At 47.7% G+C, this 18,666-nt stretch overlaps 1 protein-coding gene across 1 annotated transcript; it reads left to right on the top strand.

Annotated features, from left to right (window-relative positions):
• Positions 1-7,476: 7,476 nt before the first annotated feature.
• LOC140516452 (adenosine deaminase domain-containing protein 1-like) lies at positions 7,477-18,321 on the top strand. The gene is made up of 5 exons (XM_072627434.1): positions 7,477-7,979; positions 9,691-9,878; positions 12,253-12,429; positions 17,328-17,494; positions 17,989-18,321. Exons 1-4 carry the CDS (start codon positions 7,960-7,962, stop codon positions 17,483-17,485), a joined length of 543 nt encoding a protein of 180 aa, XP_072483535.1. The 5' UTR covers positions 7,477-7,959; the 3' UTR covers positions 17,486-17,494; positions 17,989-18,321.
• Positions 18,322-18,666: the final 345 nt, after the last annotated feature.

Below are 18,666 nucleotides of genomic sequence, written 5' to 3'. Positions count from 1 at the left end.
AGTTTTCTAAGAGTGCAGAAATGAAAGTTTTTCATTACACCATCTCTGACAAAAAAGTCACCTAATGTTGGAAAGATTTTCAAAGTGCATTAGGGAAGGTGACGACAGGTGAATAAAGTGGTGGGGTTGTATTGGAGGCAAGCCCCATGATTGGACAAATTTAGGAGAATGGGATGTGTCCTGCGGCGGGCTGATCGGTGCATAATAACCAGCTCTGTGGGAGAAAATGTACCCAGGACACACTTCTAAGTTTTAATTTGCATTATAGCCTTTTGGTTTGTTTGGTTTTTTGGTGTTTTTATGAGGCATTTGCAGGTAAATGGCTTGCCCAGAGTCCCACCTAGTAAGTGTTAAGTGTCTGAAGCCAGATTTCAACTCAGGTCTTGCTGACTCCAAGGCCAGCACTCTATCCACTGTGCCTCCTAGCTGCTCCAGCATTTATTCCAACACTTTCATAAATCGAAATGTCAATAACACAGCACACCAAGCTCTGATCAGGTTGATTTCTGAAGTGTAATGGTCACACTTAAAATTTGACAATGGGCTCTCTCAAGCCAGGATAGGCTCACTCCAGCATACCACTGGATATGACCCACAGTCCCACCCACCCACAGTCCATCGCATGAACCATAGGATTATTGCCTCCCTCCTTCCTCTGGTGACCATGAGTTAAGGTGATACTTTTTCATTGTGTTCTCTAGTGGGAATTCCCTCTGGAAGGACCTGTTCCATTTTGGAAGGTTAGTCGTTCCCAGGTTACTAGAGCTTTATCCTAGGGCAACTAGGTGGCACAGTGGAGAGAGCACCAGGCCTGGACTCAGGAATTCTCATCTTCCTGAGTTCAAATATGGCCTCAGATATTTCCTGGCTGTGTGGCATTGGTCACATCACTGAACCCTGTTTACCTCACTTTCCTCATCTGTAAAAGTGAGCTAGGGAAGGAAATAGCAAACCACTCCAGCATCTCTGCTAAGAAAACCCCAAATGGGGTCAAGAAGAGAATAACAACAAATGCTTTATCCTAATTTGCAATGCTGAGTAGCCTTTTAACAGAACTAGATACTTACAACTGGAAGGATTAGCCTCCATCAAGTGACAGAATGATGTAGGTAGATTAAGTTGGCCCCCTTTTCTCTAGAGGGATGGAGGATAGGGCAAATAGGACAGAGACAGGTAGAATGACTCTCTTGGGACATGCCCTGGCACCCAAAGCTTGAAAATGAAATTTAGATTATATCATATGATATTGTATATTTGGGGCCAAACAGGGATGGGGATAGACATTTGCTGGTGATAAGATCTTTGGTTTTTCTTGAACAACATCAGGTACGGAAGAATTGGAAGGAGGAATTGATATTTCAGAGCAGCATTCAGGTTTTGCCAAAGCTTAGGAGTACATTGCTCACTTCATTTTTCCTATAGGAAAGAGCCCGTTCAATTTCCATGCGAATTTTAAGTCATCCTCTCCGGTCACTTGAAGTTGGAAAGGAGATTGGGATCCTTTGGAAATAGGAGTATGAGTAAAATTGGTGATGATTTGTGCTGGGATGAAACCAATTCCTCGCAGCGTTAGCCCTGGAAAACATGAGGAAAAACTCACAAAAACTGGCATTTCGCATGGGCAAGATGGCTCAACCACTGAGTGCCATCTATTGGCTCAGTTGGACATAGCAACCCAGTGGGATCACGCTTTCATTTCCACAAATGTGCAGAGTGAGCCAGAAAAACCTGAGCCGAAAAAGGTCATCATGAGCTTTTGACGTGCCCAGATGTGGCTCTGCGAAGTCCACCCTGAGCCCCAGCTCTTCCTCTTCTGACTAGATGCACTGGTCCTGCCTGTGTCAAAATGAAGCAAGGTGTTTTTCTTTGAAAGAGTTCAATCTGGGGTGGGTTGGGGGTGGGGGGGAACAAGCGCAAGATCAAGAACAAGAAAGAGAATGTTGATTGTCCAGACAATGACTTGCAGTTTGTCAGGCCATGGAGTTGCCCACTGATGCACAGACATCATAGGTTGGATGGACAGCATGCATGGACAATGAGCTCGGTCCAGAAAACAGGGGGAGGGGAGGGGCTAGATTACCTTTGGGAAGTTGTCTAGTGCTTTCACCCGTCCCAAGTTTCTCCTGAAAGCAAAGACGGTATTCTTCCAGTGTTGCTCTATGATTGCTAAGTCACATAATGCCACAGTCTCTGAAAGACATTCTTCTTCATCTGGACCTCATGCCCTGCAGAAACTCATCAATCTGCAAGATGAAATCCACTCTGCAACTCCCTGCTCCTCTGCAGCCCCTGCTCCTGGGGCCCTTCCCTTCTTCTGTGTGGAGAGAGTATGGAGTGGACATCTGGGAGCTAGTCCCTGATCCTCCACCACTGAAAGAGAACACCCAGGGAATTCACCATATCATTCACCGTGGGTGCTGTCTTGGACTTTATCATGTCTAGAAATTCATTATTCTGCAAGATGAAATGAACTTTGAAACTTTTACCTCCTCAGATCATTTCCCACACTTTGCCATGCTGCTGTCTTGTTCCCTCATCAGATTAGGAACTCCTTGAAAGGAGAGGCTGCCTTATGCTTTTCTTTCTATCCCTAGGGCTGTGTGCAATGTTGGCACACAGTAGTTGCTTAATAAATGTTTTGTTGTTGTTGTTGTCGTTGTTGTTGTTGGCTATAGTTCAGTGTGAGGATTGGAAGTTCAATTCCGTGTGGACGGTCTCGGGCGGGTAAAAGTGGGACTTCTAAATCTTAGAGTCTTACGAGGCCCTCCATGAACAGTGGGGATTCGAGAAGGTCAGACTGAGCTAGCTCGGCTAGCTCGGGTATTTCCGCCTCTCCCCGGGAGATACGTGATGGGTGGAGTCTCCCTGCCCTCGAGGTCGTCCCGGATTGGGCCAACTGTTGTCTCCTAACAGGCTCGATATTGATATGTAAACTACGGGCAAAGGGCTTAAGTAGGTTCAGGAAAGCCTGAAAAAGCCTCTTGGGCGAAGGACCACGTGTGAGCTTACTAGGCTCCTCACTTTCCTCTCTCTTTCTCCCCCCTCCCCCTCTCTCCCCACTTACACTTTTATTCCTAAGCCCTTATTGTAGATCTTTGCCTCTTTGGGAGATATCTCTCTCCTTCCCCCTATCCCCTGCACTTGTAACTGAATCCCTGAAATAAAGCTCAACCCTTGTTCGACTCTGGAACGTCCTTTCTCTCATATGAGCATCCGGTTTTGGCCAGCCGAAGACCTCGGGAGCTGAGGTAAGAAGACTCGGGTAGCCCACAGGCCGCTAGGCTTGGCAGTTCAGTAGCGTCAGTCATGTCGGACTCTCCATGACCCCATTTGGGGTTTTCCTGGCAAAGATACTGGACCGGTTTGCCATTTCCTTCCCCAGCTCATTTTATAGATGAGGAAACTGAGGCAAACAGGGGGAAGTGACTTGCCCAAGGTCACACAGCTGGTAAGTGTCTGAGGCCAGATTTTAACTCAGGAAAATGAGTCTTCCTGACTCCAGGGCTGGCCCTACCATGTGCCAAGTGAATTGTCCAATCCTGTAAGTGGGGGAGGGGGGGTGTATGAATGAGAAGCCGCGTTTCCAAAGATAGAAATGAGGATGTAGAGCAGAGATGTCCAGTTTACGCAATCTGACCTTAATCCAGGTTACACGTGTCCACCTGCAGAAGCAGCGTATGTTGAATAGAGAGCTTCACCTTGGGGATTAGAAGGTCTAATAGGTTCAGTCCTGCCTCTGACTGAATGACTGCTGGGCTCTAGGCAGATCTCTGTAGCAGTAAGCACCCTGGAGTACACAGGTTCTTAGATCTGCTTTTCTAAAAGGAAAGAAACTTTTCAGGAGGTCAGCAATCTCCTTTCCTTACATTCACCAAAAGAGAAAATACAAGCAGAGAAATAAAGACCAACAGACATGGTTTCCCACTGTCTGACCATAGGCAATACATACGTCACAGATCAACAGACGGATCCAACTGTCTGACCGTTACATACGTGTACAGTTACCAGAGAGACAATCACTGGGTTGTCAAAGCGGGGGGGGGGGGGGGAGGTGGGGAATTGCAGGGGGGAACCCTTAGCAGCTATCCAGAGTCTTCTCTGGCCAAACACACCCCAATGGGTAAGCCACAAAGCAAACCCTCACCTCAGTAGAAATTAACAAAAGGTATTGAGGCCTACTAACGTGGGGGTAAGATCCTTACCTCTTCCACCCACCCACCACGAACCTTAGATTAACATTACAATCTCTTTCCCTCTCAGTGTCTTAGGAAAATATCTGAGACTGTAAATTGCAGAAAAGTGTCAACTTGGCTTTGGTAGGGTTTCTTCATTTGGGAGTTTCCTATTCTAATGCAGTAATAGGTTCAGTTCCTCCCCTGATCTTATGATTGGGATACCCCAAATCCTAGTATATTCCCTGTGTCAGACACCACCCCCAACAGAAAGGTACATCTTGGGGACCTCTTATGCTGACTACCCCCTCCCACATGACCTGGGAAGTCAGCGTCTGACACTCCTCAACAGTAGGTACCTTGTGAGCTCACAAAGATCAAAAGTTTTCTTTATAACAAATGGACATAGGAAGAACTCACATTCCACTTCCCAGAGTCAAGAACATGCTCACATCTACCCCAGAGTGGGTATCCCTCTTCCGAGAAAGAGAAACAATCTCCACTGGGGATGGACGGTAGGGCGTGTTTATGGTACTTCTTGGGCAGGGTCCCACTGAAAGGCAAGATCAAGGGTTTCTTCTCATCTCCCTTTGTCTGTGGTGTGATTCCCTTCCTGGCAGGTCTCACTTTGCGCCAATGGTTACTCTTCGCCATTACCCTTTTCTCTCTGGCCCCAGTAGCTCTCTTCAGCTCCCAGGACCTGGTCATCCCCACACGTTGTCTTCTGTCATTTGGCCTCTTGGAACTTGGCTCTTAGTTCCAAAGACTTTCATAACTCAGTCTCCTATCCATCACTTAGCTCTGTTCCTTGGGTTATTTAGCAGGACATGGAGGTTGTCACCTTGCAAAGGGACCAGTCACATGACCTTTCCAGAAACTCTGTATCGCTCACTACCACACCTCTCTATCAGAATGCTTGTGTTCTTTGGAGACCTTTTGTGCCCCCAAATTTTACAGACCCTCCTCTCTCCTACCAGGGAGCTCACAGCATCAGATAGCAACTTTCCTTCTTGGACCACTCAGACAAGTTTCCGTTTTCAACTCCATTCCTGCTTCTCAGGTCAGTCTATCCCCATCACCCAGATGAGTTCCCTCTGGTTTGTATCAGCACCTGCTACTGAGTCCTGGGTTTGGAGGGAGCCCTCTTGTTATTCCCCTCTTTGTCTTTTCATCTCCCATCTTCCTTTGGTACCGTTGGTCCAGGTTATCCAATTACACGGGGGCTGCTTTGAGAAAGAAAGGGAAGAAGGGAAGGGCAGTGTAGAACTGGATGCTTTGGGTATGGGTACCTGTACCATGAGAAGAGACTGGAAAGTAATGATTCCATAAAGGACTGAAGAATTCCGAGAACGACAGGAATGCTGAAGCAAAAGCATTTAATTGAGAGTGAGGAATGATGATTCTTGGAGCTCCTGAAGCGAAATCATAGACGGTTAGCTGTTGATACACCATGGCTACGGTTTGAAAAGCCCTTTCCCTCAGGAATAACAACAGTGAGAAACGGATTACTTGCAGACCGTGCATATGAGAGTTAGCAGTTTAGCAGGAGGGGATGCTGGAAAGCCAGAGCCCAGAACATAGAGACTTCATGGGCAATTCCAATATGCAGGAAGGAGGGGTGCTGTCTGTGTTTGTTACAGGTTGTGTGGGTGCTAGTGATGCACAGTTTCCAGACCCATGGCAGCCCAGTCTGGCTCTCATCCCCATTTTCTGCAGTCTAGAGTGCCCTGGCTGTTCTTTGCGCATGATGCTCCATCTCTGACCTACAGGCATTTTCCCTGGCTGTGCTCCCTGCCTGGCACACTCTCCCTCCTCATCTCTGCCCCCTGGATTCCCTGGCTCCTTTCAAGTCTCACTTAAAACCTCACTTTCTGCAAGAAGACTTTCCCAATTTCCATGAATCTTAGTGCCTTTCCTGTCTCCAGGTTATGCTCTATATAGCTTGTTTGTACCAACACTAACTGTTTTCATGTGGCCTCCATTAGGTGTCAGCTCTCAGAGGTCCAGGGAGTGCTTGCACAGTCGCAGCTGCAGAACAGACCTTGACCCACTGCTCACGCCCAAATCCTCCCTCTGGAAAAGTCCTCCCTCTGGATGCTGACGCTTGGCTTGGGGCTTTGCAGAGGATCTCAGTCCCCTTCATTCTGGCGGGTTCCTTCCGTTGATGACCTCCAATGTGTTCTGCATCTGGTTTGTTCTCTATATGGCTTGCGTGTGGGGATCTCATTAGCGTGTTGTTTCACGTCTCCATCCCCACCCAGACTGGGAGCCCCCTGCAGGCAGGGGCTGTCTTCTTCCTTTCTTTGTAGACCCAGTTGATGAGGGCTGGAAGGAGGGTGTGAGACCCCCCACAGGAACCACGGTACCAGGGGCAGAGGCACCTGGAGAAGAATTCACGAACTCAAGCATTGTTGAGGTCAAGGTAAAGATTTATTACGCTTTTCGGGGGGCAAGAGTTCTTAGGGAACCTGCTACCTTAGAAGGGTACAGGTAAAGTTGACATGGGATGTTCCATGGTGAAATACGGGCCAAATATGCTAAGGAGGTGTTTTGGGGTGAAATTGGGGAGTGGCTAAGGAGTGGTTAGTTCTTAAAGGAAAATGCACTTTTGGCATCTGTTGCACAGGTATTTTACCCAGAGTTCTTTGGGAAATAGCCCAGAGGGGCTAGCTGGAAGTGTGGTTTTAGGCCTGAAACGTCACTACGTCAACCAAAGGTCAGGGCTGGCTCAGAAATACCAGGCTGCTCTCATCAATGTCTTGTTAGACAAGATACGTGTAAGGGAGCGTACGTAAGTCTAAGTCTAGGATACGCATGGCGGGTCAGCGAGTAGCAAGTGTCTGTGATGACCCAGTGCACAGCCCATAAAGCCAGTATGCAGCTGGCTAAGCCTAATGAGTTCTATAGGTGCAGCTGGCTACTGTAGCAGGAAGGAGATGACGGTTGTTGCTGGGGCAGGCTGTGTCCTTGGGCTGCCTGAGATAGTATTCTGAGGCTAGGGAGAAATGTGATTTTTAAAGAGAAAAGGGATTTTAGAATTGGGGCCCAAGTACATGTGCCCAAGGACCCCATCACAGTGTCTTCATAACTATCGATTGATCGTCTCCTCCAACAGACGGGGAGCTGGGGGAGAGCAGGGTTTTGCCTCTTTCTTTAGTACGACTAGCCACTGGCACAGAGTAGGCGTTTAATCCACGTTTAAGAGGCACCTTCTGTCCCAAGCAAGAGCTTTGCCTGGAGCCCAGTGGGAAGCCCAGGGCGCTCCCCCCCCCCAGACACGTGAGCGTGCTCCCCCCAGACACGTGAGCATGCTCCCCCCAGGGACCTGTGCACGCCCCTGGAGGGACGTGAACATGCTCCTCCCCCAGACACGTGTGTGCCCCCCCCGACACGTGAGCGTGCTCCCCCCCAGGGACCTGTGCATGCCCCTGGAGGGACATGAGCATGCTTCTCCCCCAGACGTGTGTGTGCCCCCCCCAGGCACGTGAGCGTGCTCCCCTCAGGGACCTGTGCATGCCCCTGGAGGGACGTGAGCGTGCTCCTCCCAGGCACGTGAGTGTGCTTCCCCCGCCCACCTGGGCCCCTTCCCAGCCCTCTTGGGCCGTCTGCACTGGGGGGAGGGCGGCCCGTGCTGCAGAGCTTGAAGCCTGATTGGCTGGAAGCCAGGCACCTGACGGTTAGTGATTGGCTGAGCCCGAGGCCCAGCCTCTTTGAAAGACTGCGCATCGCCACGGGAGCTTCCTTCCTCTCACCTAGCATCGTGGTCCTAGGACCTGTGGTGGCAGCCATGGGGAAGCAAGCTCGCAGGCAAGTAGAGGCTGCCTGGCAGGGCCTGGGGGTCGGGGGAGGCCCGGGAAGCGGGGGTCAGGGTGGAGTTGGGGCCGGGGAGTGGGGGGAGTGGGGTGGAGGGCCGGGGGGCGGGGGCAGTGGTGTGGAGGGCCGGGGGGCCGGGGATGGGGGAGGGGCGGCCGCCAGGCTGTGGGCTGCGGGGCGTCACCGGTCTCCGTGGGAAAAGCCCGGTTCCAGGTGCGGCTGGACCAAACCGGGACCTCCCAGGAGAGGAAACTCCCTCCCCCCATGCAAGTGGCCGCGACTCCTGGCCTTTGGGGAGTGGAAGGGAGAGCATTTACGAAGCGTCCGCTGTGTGCTGAGAGACTTCGGGAGGGGAAGGCCCCGGTCTGGGGTCACTGAGTGGGGACGCAGAGTTGGAGGTCAGACTTTCAGCTTTTTAGCTAAAAGCTTTTTAGCTTTTTTTTTTTTCAGCTTTTTAGCGCTGGCTCTCTCCTTTTCCGCTTCAGGGCTCCCAAATGCAAGGTCAGAGGTCGGGACCAGACCCCAGGTTTCAGGGACAGAGCGAGACCCTCCCCTCCCCCCTCGGGATTCGAAGTTTTAGGTAGAGAAAACATTAATGAAGCGCTTTGCCTGCTGGGCACTCAGAAACCCGACTTGAACTCAGGTCCGAAGCCCCGGTCTTTGTCCCCCCACCGTGCCCTCTCCTGCACGAGGGCCCCCATCAGTGTGAAAAGGGTGGCGGAGCAGCACAGCGGGGAGACAGGTACAACCGGGAAGACCCAGCTTTGGGGCAGATTCCCTGCGTGTTCCTGCACAAATGGCTCGACTTCTCTCAATGGGCAGTTTCCCTCCTCTAGAAAAGGCCTAGTTAAGAGGATTTGGGTGAGAGCCAGCAGGAAGGAGCGGTCGCGACTGAGTTGCAATCAGGACTGGTGGGTGCACTGGGTAGAGCATGGGAGTGATGATGGCTGCAGGGATATCGGTGTCTTTGTAAAGCCCGTTGTAGGACCTGGAATGCCCCAGGCTGGGGACTTCCGCACCTTCCCAAGGGCTGAAGTCCCTGTGCCCTGGGGTATTCTTGGCTTCCTCCGTCTGGGCAGTTGGTTTGACTGATGAGAAGAAGTAGTAGCTTAATCAGTGGGATGACTTACACCAAAGGGGGGGGGGGGGTCTGGAGCGGCTCCCAGAGGAGAACAGCCCCAGTAGTGGATCGATTCCCACCAGAGACCCAGGAAAGCCCAGGGGTCATTGCAGAAATCAGACCAAGGGAGGAGGGCATCGCTACTGATTGGGGGATGTTTCGGGTTTCTGCTTGGTAATGAGCTGGTTTCTGAGCTTGGACATTGAGCCAATGTCCTTGGGTAAAATAGCCAAACACAGACCAGCCACTGTGTCCTGTTAGGGATGTGTCCTGGTCGCATTATCTGAGTCTGAGTGAGGATTTTGATAGGTCACCGTGTCTGGGCTTCCACCCTTCACAGAGTTGAAGTTAGAGCTTTCACTTCTTACTGTGTTTTATGGCTTTTGCCCAACAGGGACCCCATCCCACACCCGCAAACTTTCAGGTGCTCTTTAAATGTTACCGACTTTTAAGTCTGTGGTTTTGTAAGGCATAGTGCCTGCTGCCTAGTCAGAGCTTAATAGATGCTTGTTGAGTTGTTCTTGTCTAGTTGGTAATTTTTTTTCCTTTTTCTTTTTTTAATTCTAATTTTCTCATGACTTGTAGGCCCAGGAAAAGGTCTGATAACACACCTGGCCTTCGGAAGTCTGGGGCTCGTCGCTCTGCCCGGAAGACAAACGAGAACATGCCAGTTCAGCCTTCTTCAGCCGCAGAGGATCCTTTTCTACAATGTTTATTAGCATTGGACCACATGGTGACCAGGAGTTTAGTTTCTAAGATCACACAGATCACAGGTACATGCTTTCTGTGATGCCTGGTTCAGGGGAACCTTCGGGCCTTGAGGCTACACGTGGCCTTTGGGGTCCTTGGGTTCAGCCATTTGACCGAGTCCAAGTTGTCCAGAACAGGTCTTTTCATTGAGGGGATTTGTTCTGTGAAGTTTGGATTCAGTCCAAGGGCGGCACTTGAGGACCTCGAAGGCCCCAAGTAGCCTGGAGGCCTCAGGTTCCCCACCCCTGACCTGGTTCTTTCAGATTTGCTAATAATGTTTGTTATATTCCTTTGAAAGGGCTTCTCTTCCTCTGCACCCTGCTGCCACCCCCATGGTCCAGGCCCTTCTCTCTTCTCTTAGACCTGTGGGTCCAGAATGATGAGTAATGAAACAGAAATTTACCTTGCCCTAACATAGTAAGCCCCAGCTGGCTTCTGTGGCCAAATGCCAGCCACATGGTTGCAGCCCCGCCCCCTCCTGAATTTTCTGTCACAAACTGATTCTTGGTGCCTTCATTCTTCTCCCCTTCCTTTCCATGGTGTGTAGACACTGCACTCAGCTGCCTAATGGAGCTTCCTTTTTAAAAGCTCCACTCTCACCTGGTCATTTCCTTGTTCAAAAGGCTTCAGTGACTACCTATGGCCTCTGGGTTTCTGGAAACCTGAAGTCTTCTGCTGGCTTGGAAGGCCCTTCCCAGTCAGGTCAGACCCCGGGATGGCTCACTCACCAGCGTGAAACCTTGGCTCCCCTTAGGCGGTCTTGCTGGGCAAACTCCAGCCATAGCATGGCATGGCAGAAAGAGCCCTAGCTTCAGAGGACCTGGATTCCCATCCCGCCCCAGATGCTTCCTACTTGTGTGAGCTTGAGCAAATCGCTTAACCTCCTGGGCCTCAGTTTCCTCATTTGTGAAATGAGTTTAGGCTAGGTAACCTTCCAGTCCTAGCTCTGTGATCCTATGATATGATACTCCTAGGACTTAGAAAAAGAAGCTGCTGTCACTGAAAGCCAGCATCGCTTCATCCAGAAGAGGTGTGTCAGGGGCACTTGACTTCCTCTTTTCACCAGAGCAGGACTTTGGCCACCCTCTACCCACTCCCTTCCCTGACCACAGGATCGTGCACCCCTGGGAGAGTCACACATCCCATCTTGTGGCTCCCCTAGGCTGTGCTAGTATCTCAAGCGACCCTGGTATGGAGGACGGATCCCAGGCATCCCCACATCAAACTGGAACGATCACCTGTCTGTCAGACTGCTGAGGCACAGTGGGCTTGCAGTCCACTAAGATGGACTAGGATTCTTCATGACAATGAATTTTTGATAACCACAACTCCCCCGACTTGTACTTGTCTTAAACAAAAAAAACCCAACCAAACAAACAAAATAAAACACCCAGGGATAGGAATATAAGTGTGTGTATGTACATAAACACATACGTATAAAAATTTCATCTTGTTAGACTCAGCCCAACCTTCTAACCTGTTGAGAATTTTCCAGATACTGAATCTGTCATCCAGGCTAGAGGTGTCAGACTCACAGCTTTCAAAAGAGTCTGTGGTCTGAAGCCGTTTAAAAGTCAGAGGGGCCACCTTTCATGTGGCAGATGTGGTCTTGAAGCAGAGGCTGGGTCAGGAGTGGTTGGTGCAGTTGTAGAAGAGGTCCTTGGTCACTTCCAGGCTGGAGTGCAGGCCCTAGGACTGTAGAAATTGAGTTGGAAGGGACCAAGCCCATACATTTACAGATGAGTAAACTGAGGCTTAGGGATGTGAAGTGACCTCCCCAAGTTTGTGCCAGGTCCAAGGCCTCTTAACTCCCGAGCCAGGGCTACCCACTGGAATGCAGAGCTCACGAGACTCTGGACCGCCTGAGATTCTCTGATTCCCTCACATACCCAGAGGATGGAATCGGGGCAAAGGAGAGAGAGATGAAAGTTTGCAGAGGGGGTAGAAGTGATACTTGTATTGTATTTTAAAGTACGTGCCTTGAAGTAGAAGTACCATTTCCATTTTGTGGGTGAAATCGCTGAGCTCCAGTTTCCACATCTGGAAAATGTGGTACGTGGACCAGAGCCCCAGATCTCTTCCAGCCCTCAAATTCTGTAAGGCTGTTAATTGAATGAGGTAATTATTTATCATTACCTTTCTTGCAATTCAATGCTTTCATAGATTGTGCTGAGCGTGCCAGAACAGTTTACCAGCAGGCACCCCCTTGCCTAAATTGGCAGAGCATATGTGATGATATGAATTGTATGTATCTAGATCTCATGCCAGCATTGGTTTCCGGACTGGATGAAAAGAAATCTTGAGGGGAGGGCATTAGACTTTTTATTCTGCTTCTTCATCTTTTTGAGACTGACTTGAAACTGTTGTTTGTTTGGGGTTTATTTGGTAACTTTCCAGAATCGCTGTTCTCCAGACTGGGCTGGCCTTATCCAAAACCTTCACGTAGTTCAAAGAATATTCCCAAGAAGTTCATCATGAAGTACAAATGTGGAGAGATAGATCCGGTGTCAGCCCTCTATCAATATGCACAAATAGAGCGTGTGCAGCTTCACTTTCAGGAGACTGTAGCAACAGGCAAGTGTTTGCGAAAGTTACCTTTACTTGTCCCAGAAAGTAAAATGAATGAATGAGGTAGCATTTAGGAGCTGTTTTCCTAGTGCTGAGCACTGTGCTAGGCACAGGAAGTGGAGCCAGACAAGCTGCTCCTCTTGTAATGGGGAGATGGGGAAACGTGAACCATAGGGGAGTTTTTCGCTGCAAGGTGGAGGGAAAGGCCCCAGGGTTCTTGGGGATGGGCAGAGGAAAGCCTCTTCTTAGGGTCCTTTCCACCGATGGACCCATTGACAGGGCCGAGGACTTTGGGGACCAGATCTCTCTTTGTTGAGACATCAGGAGCTGTGGTGACTGGGAGTAGGCTGAGGGCTAGCTTACAGCACCTTCCAAGGCAGCTGCCAAGTAGCAATTTCTTGGGTTCCTTCCCTGGGTAATGGCTTTAAAGGCAAGACTCCCATTGACCCTAAATTGAATGCAATGGCCCTGTTGCTGTGCCTACCCCATAGCTAGGGTTAGGCAGAAAGTTTGGCTACATTACATTAAACAGCTTTGACATCGTTTTTTAAGAGGATTGCCATTCTTTTAAAAAATATTTTATTTCTTCCAATTCCGTGTAAAAACAGATTTTAACATTCATTTTTTAAAATTTTGAGTTTGCATTTCTCTCCTTCTCTCCTCCTACTCCTCCCCCCCCCCCCCTTTGTGAAGGCAAGCAGTTAGGTATAGGCTATACATGTGCAGTCCAGCAAAACATATTTCCATGTTAGTTATGTTGTGGAAGAAAACACGACCTAACAAAAAATAAACCCAGGAAAAATAAAGTCAAAACAAAACAAAACAACACAAAACGCGATGCTTCTATCTGCAGTCAGACTCCATCGGTTTTTATTTTTTATTTTTCCCCCTGGGGATGCGGATAGCACTTTTCATCATGAGTCCTTTGGAAGTGTCTTGGATCATGGTGTTGCTCTCAGAGCTGCTAAGTTTGACATCTTTGGTTTCAGTTCTGGTTTTAAGCCTTCTCAGTTTCTGAAGGGGAATCTGGTGTTAAATTCCACAATTTGTGGACAGCTCGACCAAAGTGCTTGTTTTCTGGGTACAAAGTCTCTGTACTTGTACAGGAGAAGTCTGTGCGTCTTAGATAGTCTAAGATACTATCCTTAGTATCTGGACCATTATTGTAGTGCAGGAAACATCACATGAAAACAGGTATAGGTTTGGCATGGAGCTAAATTATGGTCACTTGCTTCATCAACATCTGGGAACTTCATTAAAAAGCAGCATTGGAGTTATCTGTACCTTCTAAGGAAGGCACATGGCACGGTAACGCTTGTCAGTTCTTTAATTTCATTTTCCCTTTGTCATTCATCCAACGAGTTTTTCTTAAGCACCCACTGTCTTCCTGTTATATGCACTGGGCATATAACAAAGGGGAAACCCAGCAAAGCCCCTTCCCACAAGGCGCTTATATTCAACTGGAGAAAACAATATATATGCCTTGTTAACCTGAAAGTTTGGTTAAAGGAAAGGCAACAGGCTAAATGCATGCGTTTTTATTATTCTTATTCTAAATTCCCTCTAAAGGAACGGTACGTGGATTCCATGGAGCCAGTCATTATGATCTGGCTAACGCCATACAGGAATGGTGAGACTTAAAATATATTTTACCATGAGAAAGGAACTCTCTTAGTTGAACAAATTGTAGATTTAGTGAGACAAGACAATTAATAAAGTCGCATCAGTTGGAATTTATGATTCCAGGCTGTGTGAATAGCATATGTCTCTGTGGCACAAGATAAAGAGAAAATCCCACCACTCTGGTTGCAGGCATCCTGTCATAAACAGGTCCTTGAAATTGCTGGCACAGGAAAGGGACAACAGAGTTGGGAAAGTTTCCACTGAAATTACGACCCAGGATATCTGTGTTTTCTTTACCATTAACATGCCGTAACATGGTATATGTCCATAAAATATTAAGATATGGCAAACGTCCCATTATTCAGAAAACGTGTCTTAGGTTAAAGGTCTCTTAAGGAATGTGAAGTCAGCCCTATCTGGCTTTTGTTGACACAGGAAGAGGCATTCTCTGAGTTTGCTTCAGAGAGAACAGAGAGACTGTTAGTTAGCTCCAGGCTCTTCTTAATTCGAGCTTTGGCTCTTCTTAAAGTCCAAAATTTATTAAATGATTATTAGCTTATAAGGAAATAGAAAGTAATTTGGGCGTCAGGGAGGGCAGAAATAATTGGAGGGGTGGGTAGGTTGAATTTACAAAGCCAGGGACAGAGAGGGCTGGCCCCTGGGGTCAGCTTCTCCTGTACCACAGAAAAGCCATGAAGATGGCCCTCAGCCAAGGTGAGCAAGTGGGCGGCAGAAGGTTGCAAGGGCCCTTCAGCAGCCGGACCACCTTAAGTGGTGCTGGGCCAAGGAGTGCTTTATTGCACCAGACCTGAAAGAGCCATCTGCTCTGGGGGGTCCAAAGGCCCTGAGGTTTGGTGGGATGCTAGGGAAAAGAAAGACATCCCTTGAATTGTGGATTCTGTTGGGGAAATCCCAGTCGTGGGACCAGGAAGCATGTCCTATTGAGACCGAAGATGTAACCAAGTCATGCAAGAAAGAATGCCTTACTCTTCAGATATCTGGATCTGTGATTGACGATTATCACAGAGATTCTCACATAATGAGGAGGGCTCTCAGTGAAGATTGGTATGAGCTCCCACCTCTTGGTAGGGGTTCTCCTCTCCCACCCTGTCTCAGAAAAGTGCCCCTGGGTGACAGCGGGGAGAAGGATCCTGTCTATGTGGCCTTCTGCTTGTGTGCCCCAGTTCTGTGAGAGATGTTCCTTTCTTTTACCTTCCTAGTGTGTTTATTCCCCCTCTCTTTCTTTACTTTTAATATCATCAAAACCCAACAAAACCGCTCCCCAAATCCCTCACTAGGATTTAGGTATCTGAGGAGTGGCTTCTTCTTTCTTGAAGCCTCCCATCTTTCCCTGCTTCTTTGTTAGCTTCTTTAGCTCTCTTTTTCTCCCAGGTGATGACCCTATGACATTAGGATTCAGAAGGCTGTCTTGTACCGATTCCCCCGTTAGAATAGAAGCCCTTCACCTTTGTTGAGGCCTCGCCTTAGAGTAGTGCCTAGGATGTCATGAGTGATTCCCCACAGAGGCTTTTGGACTTACTTAACCCTTTTCTTTCTGGCTGCTTGGGGTTTTTTGAGGAGACAGATGGATTCCCTCTTCATTTTGCCTTCTGATAGATTTGGGTACTTTTCTTTACATGATTTCTTCCAATATGTGCAGGCTTTTTTTCCTCCCTTTCTTTTCATCATGGCTTTCAGGGAGCCCAATGATTCTTTAATCATCTTTCCTTGATTTTTTTTTTTCAAGTCACTTGGTTTTGATATGACATCTGACATTTTCTTCTGTTTTTTTTTTTTCAGTTTTAAAATAATTTTTTTTGAGTAAGAAAGGGGCTAGATGGTAGGGGTGACTCTGGCCTTGACAAAACACAAGCAGTAATAATACAAGGCACCTGTATTTTGAAAGTAGAGGAACCTGTATCCAGTTGAGTGATCTCATCTCTCTCTCCCCGCTGCCCAGACACCCAATTCACCTCTCTATTGAACTTTCCTATTTCTGTTGATATCGTCTAGTCACCCAGTGTGACAGGGAAAAGGGGAAACGACTGAGGAAACAGGGACTCGCTCTTCTGAGCATATTGATTTATTTAAGCAATGCGTGGCAATTATTGCCCAACCAACCAGGACCAGATCTCCTTAGCTTAGGCCTGGACCACAAATACAGAAGGAGACAGATTTTTATATACTCAAAGCAATGAAATGAGACCAATTGATTAAAAGGAAAAAATACAGCATTTGGTAATCTGATTTTTAATTGGATGAAAGATTAGGCTCTTTCCAAGTTGGGAGAGTGGAGTGAACAGGTACATGTCCCTGAAGTCAGAAGAAGAGGGGTCCTACTGTCCTCCAGTGTCTGTGACCGATCAAAGGAACATGGAAATAATAACTGATCGTAGGGGGGCAGCTGTTAGACAAAGGAGTTGTTTGAGATGGACAGTTGTGAGAAAGCTCCTGGTGTAAGTCTTTGGATCTGACTGGGTCCTGGTCAGCATAACTAAGGTCCTCTGTTAAGGGGCTCCAGCAGCGGGTAGAGCTGGTCCAGCTTCCCAACCATGCAGGGCTTGGTTCAAACAATACAGGAGGGTTTCGTCTCAATCCCCACAAGCGAATAAAGTTTTCTCACAAGGTAGAAGTTGAACTAGACCCCTAATTGAGTAGAAAGGGAACGAAGCTAGCTCCAGAATTAAGTCACGAGATGGAGTCAGTGTGGGTCACTCAATTCCCACAATCAACCATTTGTTCCCTCACCAGGTTTGTAACCTTGATGTTACGCTTGACTTTTCCCTCCCTCACCCCACATATTAAATCATTTGCTAGACTGATGGATGTATCCAGACATCAACAGACTTTCTGTGTGACTTTAATCGTGAACGTATTCGGAAGGGGAAGGGCAGATGGTGTTGGTCATGTCCAGTGATGCCGCATCCAAGGAACCAAAACCAGGGTTGGAGATGTATGGGAAGTATCTTTTGAAATCTGAACACCCAGACTTTTACCTTTTGGCCGACACAGTAACGCACTCTGAGAGTCTAGGATTCCCAGTAAAGGAAGATAAAATGATCCCTCCAGTGTTACTGACGTAGCTATTTCAATTATTTTAAAAGAGCCATGTTGACTTAATGCTGTACTTCTTTTAGAAGAATTTTCCTAAACAGGGGAAATAAATTGCTGATTATTTTCATGTCAATTTTCATGTTTCTTTCTTTTGACCCATTTGACCAGATTCCGATAATTGTAGTCACAGTGAAATTCATACCGGTGTCCCTGGATGTTTCTTTCAGGTAATGTTACGGCTCCTCCTTTTGCCATTTGTGCTGTGGTGGATGGCACTCAATATAAAACCGGCCTGGGACAAACTATACCAGAGTCTCAATACAATGCAGCCAAGCTTGCCCTGGATGAGATTTTCCAGTTGGATGATCCTGAAGGAGAAGTGTAGGAACCTCAGGTGAGTGCTCGGGTCATGTCTGCCTCCCTCCCTTCCTCCCTCTCTCCTCCCCTCTTTCCCATTCTTTCTTCCTTCCTCTCTCCTCCCTCCATACCTCCTCTCCTCCAACTTCCCATAGATAAATATATAAATAGGAACTGGGCCTGTTAGTTTCATTAGCCTCTAGTGAGGAACTTTTTGACCAAGACTATGCCTAGTCTGTCGTTGGTTCAGGGTACTCTTTTGTATGCAGGCTTGGTTAAAGCTCCTTTGCTTTTTGCATGTAAGAAAATATTTGAGCTAATCATAGAGTTTCCTGTATAGCTCTGTTGGTTTCTTCAGAGGACGCTTTGGGATTGTAAAGTCAGGGTTTCTTCCTTCCCTCTCCCTGCTTTAAGAAATTAATCTTCTGGCCAGGCATCCCTTGAGCGTATATATGTGAGATTATATTGTAGGTCAGAGTAGCAGGTACTGTATTACCCTGGTTACTTCCTCTCTCTTTCTTTTAATTGTAGCTCTCTAGGCTTGACCACCCCAATGAAGCCTCCTAGACAGACCTCCTCAAATGGCTAATTTTCTTCTGCACGAATGATTCCCTGTGGTGGCCCATATTGATCTGATTCTCCAAAATGGTGACGTCAAGAGCTGTGAGGAACAACAGTGGACAACTAGAAATTATAGAGAAGCTTTGGCTGTAAGATGCACCAGAAACCGTGAAAAAAAAAGTTTTAGTTAGTTGCAATGCAGGCCCAACTGTTGTCTCACGAAAGACTTGTTGTAATAGATGAATATACACTTGCACTACTACTTCTGCATGTGGTTAATAAACTGCAAATTAGAAAAAAAAACATCTTTGGTTGTCTGTTCTTGGTCAAATACTATTTCTCTCATAGAAAATGCTTTTTGCTGTGATAGTATATACACTACCACATTTCAAAAAACATGAAGCGGGCGCCTTTGAAATTTTACGGGCCTTCTATTTCCTGACTGCTTTGTTTCCTCTCATCCCTGCTGAGTCTGTCATTTCAGCTTAATTGAATTATTTTTCCAAGGCGCATTACCTTAGGAAAGTCCTTATATTCTTTGTTTGGTACCAGCTGTGCCACCTAAAGTAATAATAAATGTACAAATTGGCTTCAGAGATATGTGTTTTTGTTGAGTCAAGGATCTGCTGAGAAAGATGTTCTTGCTCT

The sequence above is a fragment of the Notamacropus eugenii genome, chromosome X, assembly GCF_028372415.1.
Source record: "Notamacropus eugenii isolate mMacEug1 chromosome X, mMacEug1.pri_v2, whole genome shotgun sequence".
Taxonomy (NCBI): domain Eukaryota; kingdom Metazoa; phylum Chordata; class Mammalia; order Diprotodontia; family Macropodidae; genus Notamacropus; species Notamacropus eugenii.
Note: the sequence above shows the minus strand (reverse complement) of the source record. Positions and strands in the feature narration are given on the sequence as shown.

Bases quoted from the DNA above. Each gene is read 5' to 3' on its own strand.
- LOC140516452 (XM_072627434.1), top strand. From the start codon at position 7,960: ATGGGGAAGCAAGCTCGCAG. The intron at 9,879-12,252 runs GTACATGCTTTC...GTAACTTTCCAG, and splicing joins TAAGATCACACAGATCACAG to AATCGCTGTTCTCCAGACTG. The intron at 12,430-17,327 runs GCAAGTGTTTGC...TGTTTCTTTCAG, and splicing joins TCAGGAGACTGTAGCAACAG to GTAATGTTACGGCTCCTCCT.